This window comes from Fibroporia radiculosa (assembly GCF_000313525.1).
Source record: "Fibroporia radiculosa TFFH 294 genomic supercontigs, scaffold2040, whole genome shotgun sequence".
NCBI lineage: Eukaryota > Fungi > Basidiomycota > Agaricomycetes > Polyporales > Fibroporiaceae > Fibroporia > Fibroporia radiculosa.
Window position 1 is genome coordinate 1 of NW_012133328.1, and position 3,240 is coordinate 3,240.

A 3,240-nucleotide genomic window follows, 5' to 3' on the forward strand; every position below is an offset into this window, starting at 1 on the left:
CCACCACTACTACTATGCGACCTGCCTCTTTATTTTTCTAAACATGTGCTATGATGTGTTTACTTAGACATCGTATAAGCCTTTCCCTCTCATTTCGCCGCTCATGGTCGTCTTCCACAACCCACCAGTGGAGATCCACCTTGAGGGGGAGCCAGACACCAATACACGGGCTCCTGACCACTGGATTGCTACGTTCTTATCCCAAACTCAAGGTTACTGGCACGATCATGGGAAACGGGAGACAAACATTTCACACGACATCTTCGACAAGGTTTTGCTATCCCCTTCTTTCACTGGCAGTGTTCAAGGTACTCAGGATACTCACTTCGCCCCCGCGCATCGCTCATTGTCATAACCGAGCAGGCGTCTTCTGCTATATCTATAACAGGAACCATTACTCGTATCGCGCTCACTTTCCTTCCCGTTCTATTCATCCGAGGTCTGGCAGGCCGGAAGCAGCTCGAAAGACTCGAGAAGGAAATAGAAGTACATAGTAGTCGGACCGACCTCCACGACAAGAGGACACGTATTCTGCAAAAACTGAAGAAAACTTGCGGGCTTGTCCACTTTCTATTGCTCACTCCGATCTGTCTCCTTGGGCTCACGATTTTCGCTAGTTTGGAGAGAGCACCGCTGACCGGCAGGTACATATTCCCCCATCCTATATGGTCATAAATCTCAATCACCTGACAGATGGAGACTTATGCTATTATCCCCAGAAGAGGAGGCAGATATAGCCGCACAGCTCGCAGGTCCTGGATGGTATCAGGCTGTCAGCGAGATTCTTTTCCAGAATAATCGGTCTACGCTGCTCGATCCTATGGATTGGCGAGTGGGCTGGGTGCAGGACACGCTCAGACGATTGGAGCAGACTATCCCCATGCTTCTGCGCGAGAAAGAGTTACATCCGGATTGGATGGAGCGTAGTGCTAGCGACACTCCTTGTCCACCTCCTGCAGAATTTCCGCTACGTCCTCGGCCGCAGGTATCTGAATACTATCGCAGGTTTGGAGAGGTCGTGCGTACACTGCAAGATTCGCAAGACCCGAGCGCTGGGACCATTCCCGGGCCACCGTATTCGCTGCTCGTTGTTGATCGCCCGGATTCGTCAAACGCGTTCTCGTATGGATATGGCGGAGACGGGGGCGGCGGCCTGGTTGTCTTTTCTGGCTTCCTAGATGACATTCTTTCGAAGTCTGCTGGTAGAGTTGCGCCGACATCGAAGCCCACGTCGTGGTGGAACACACTCTTTAACGGTCCGCTCTTTGGTTCGCCAACAGTTACACATCCGGTTCCTACAGGGGAGCAAACATCAGAGCTTGCCATTCTCTTGGCACATGAACTTGCACATCTTGTCATGGCCCATCATCTCGAGACACTATCTCACGGTTCGATCATTGGCCCAGGTGTAATGTCTATCCTCACTGATGTTGCCCGCACTCTCGTGTTCCCTGTCACCATGCTATGTACGCCAACCTCCCTGATCCCTGCTTTTGAAGTTGACACCACTGATATGCTACGGTTTAGTTGGTCCATTCATCAACGATGCTCTTGCTGGGCTGGGCGAAGTGGGTTCTGGGGAGTTCGTGAGGATGTCCGAGTATTGCACGAGCCAGAAACAGGAGATTGAAGCTGACATTGTTTCCGCTAGGTCAGTATTCAGAAGCCACCCCATGTGATTATGTGACTTATGCTGAGTGGCTGTATATCCTAGACTGCTTGCGCATGCTGGTTTTGACCCGCGACATGCGGTGCGCTTTTGGGAAAGCCGACATGAGACTGCAGATATGTCCGAATGTTCCACAGCTACACACGAAGAATCTCTTCCGCGTCGCTGGACGGGTTCTGGACATCCTGTGAACAAGATTCGTGTACAGAAGCTGAAGGAGGAGTTGGATCGCTGGGAGGTTGCGAAACAGAAGGCACTTGCAGAACGTAAAGGCGAGGCCAAGCACGGCTGTTTGAGAAGCAGATAGACGGAGAGCATCGGACACTGTTGCATAGTACAGTCGTTCATTTGGGTTAGATCGGTTACTGTATATCATTTAGTTTGTATTGGTATTATGCTACCCATATACTAGTCTTCTAGAACTCACGCATGCACTCAAAGACGAGCTTGATAGAAATAGAATTCGCAATCAGCGGCTGCGAAGAGCAATATATTATCATCCCCTGCAAAAAGATAGGCAAGAGCTTCCTGACGAAGCTAATCGCTGAAAAATTCCCAATCCGGCTTTGAGACAGGGCCAGTACACGGAATCCCCTAGTAAAAGGCGAGGGGATTGTCTGCTTGTACTAACCCCAGCCGGCAATATTTGAAGTCGGAATGACGACCCTGATGATCAAGTCTTGCGTTTTGTGCGACTCGCGGGTTCAGTCAGATGTTTATTGCGCTCAAGTTGTGACACGACCATCTCCCCTTTGGCGGCTCACAGGAGTCCGAGCTGCTTAATGGCGTGAACACATTGTGTAAGACATTTGCTGTGTTTGGCCCGCATAGACCTTTCCCGATATTGCATAGATATTCATTGCTCGTTAACTTCGATGTACAGTTGCTCGGATATACATATTGGTACAATGCGCCATATACTGTCATTCATATGCCAATGAGGGACATTTCTGTGCCATTAAGAGATGAAGGTAGCCTCGTTATACAGAGTGCCCGCAATCTCAACCTCTCCAGACTTGTCCGGAATAAGCCCGCTGGGGAGGTTAACGTGGAGTGTCACTGGGTTGAACCACTAAACAACTATGTCAGCGACACGGCCGCAACCGACACACTCAAACGTCATGAGCCTTACCTGGTATATGTACGGCTTCGTACCAGCGACGTAATTGACCATAGTCTTGATGACATATGGAATCTCTGCGAGTACATCTACCTTCTCAATCAGTCCCTTGTACGCGTTAGGCTGGCCGACGTCGAGAGTTAGCGTGGCATCGATTGTCCCGGGAGCATCTGGCAGGAGAGAAGGCGCTGCCCATTTGAAGACTAGTTCCGTCGGCGCGTTGTAGCTCGTGTCTACATCCGGTGTCGTCTTCGTGTGTACAGCGCGCGAGATCACGCCTGCAGTTTCTGGCAGCGCCTCGTCCGGCCATTTGGTCTCTGCAGTCACTGCCACGAGTTTCCCGCCAATCACGAGGGAGCCCACGTTGACGGCGACAAATCCAGAGCCGGCGCCGTGTCGCCCGTATGCGTCCGTCGTCGTGAACTCCATCTGAATGGCGGGGCACCCGCCG

At 51.3% G+C, this 3,240-nt stretch overlaps 2 protein-coding genes across 2 annotated transcripts; one reads left to right on the top strand and one right to left on the bottom strand.

Annotated features, from left to right (window-relative positions):
* Positions 1 to 103: 103 nt before the first annotated feature.
* FIBRA_03431 (uncharacterized protein) lies at positions 104 to 1,976 on the top strand (the record flags this gene model as incomplete). Its single annotated transcript, XM_012325274.1, has 5 exons — positions 104 to 308; positions 389 to 644; positions 694 to 1,466; positions 1,528 to 1,651; positions 1,715 to 1,976. 5 exons carry the CDS (start codon positions 104 to 106, stop codon positions 1,974 to 1,976), a joined length of 1,620 nt encoding a protein of 539 aa, XP_012180664.1.
* A 651-nt stretch (positions 1,977 to 2,627) lies between these two features.
* FIBRA_03432 (uncharacterized protein) lies at positions 2,628 to 3,218 on the bottom strand (the record flags this gene model as incomplete). The annotated part of the gene is made up of 2 exons (XM_012325275.1): positions 2,628 to 2,741; positions 2,802 to 3,218. The coding sequence occupies 2 exons, from the start codon at positions 3,216 to 3,218 to the stop codon at positions 2,628 to 2,630; spliced, it is 531 nt and encodes a 176-aa protein (XP_012180665.1).
* Positions 3,219 to 3,240: the final 22 nt, after the last annotated feature.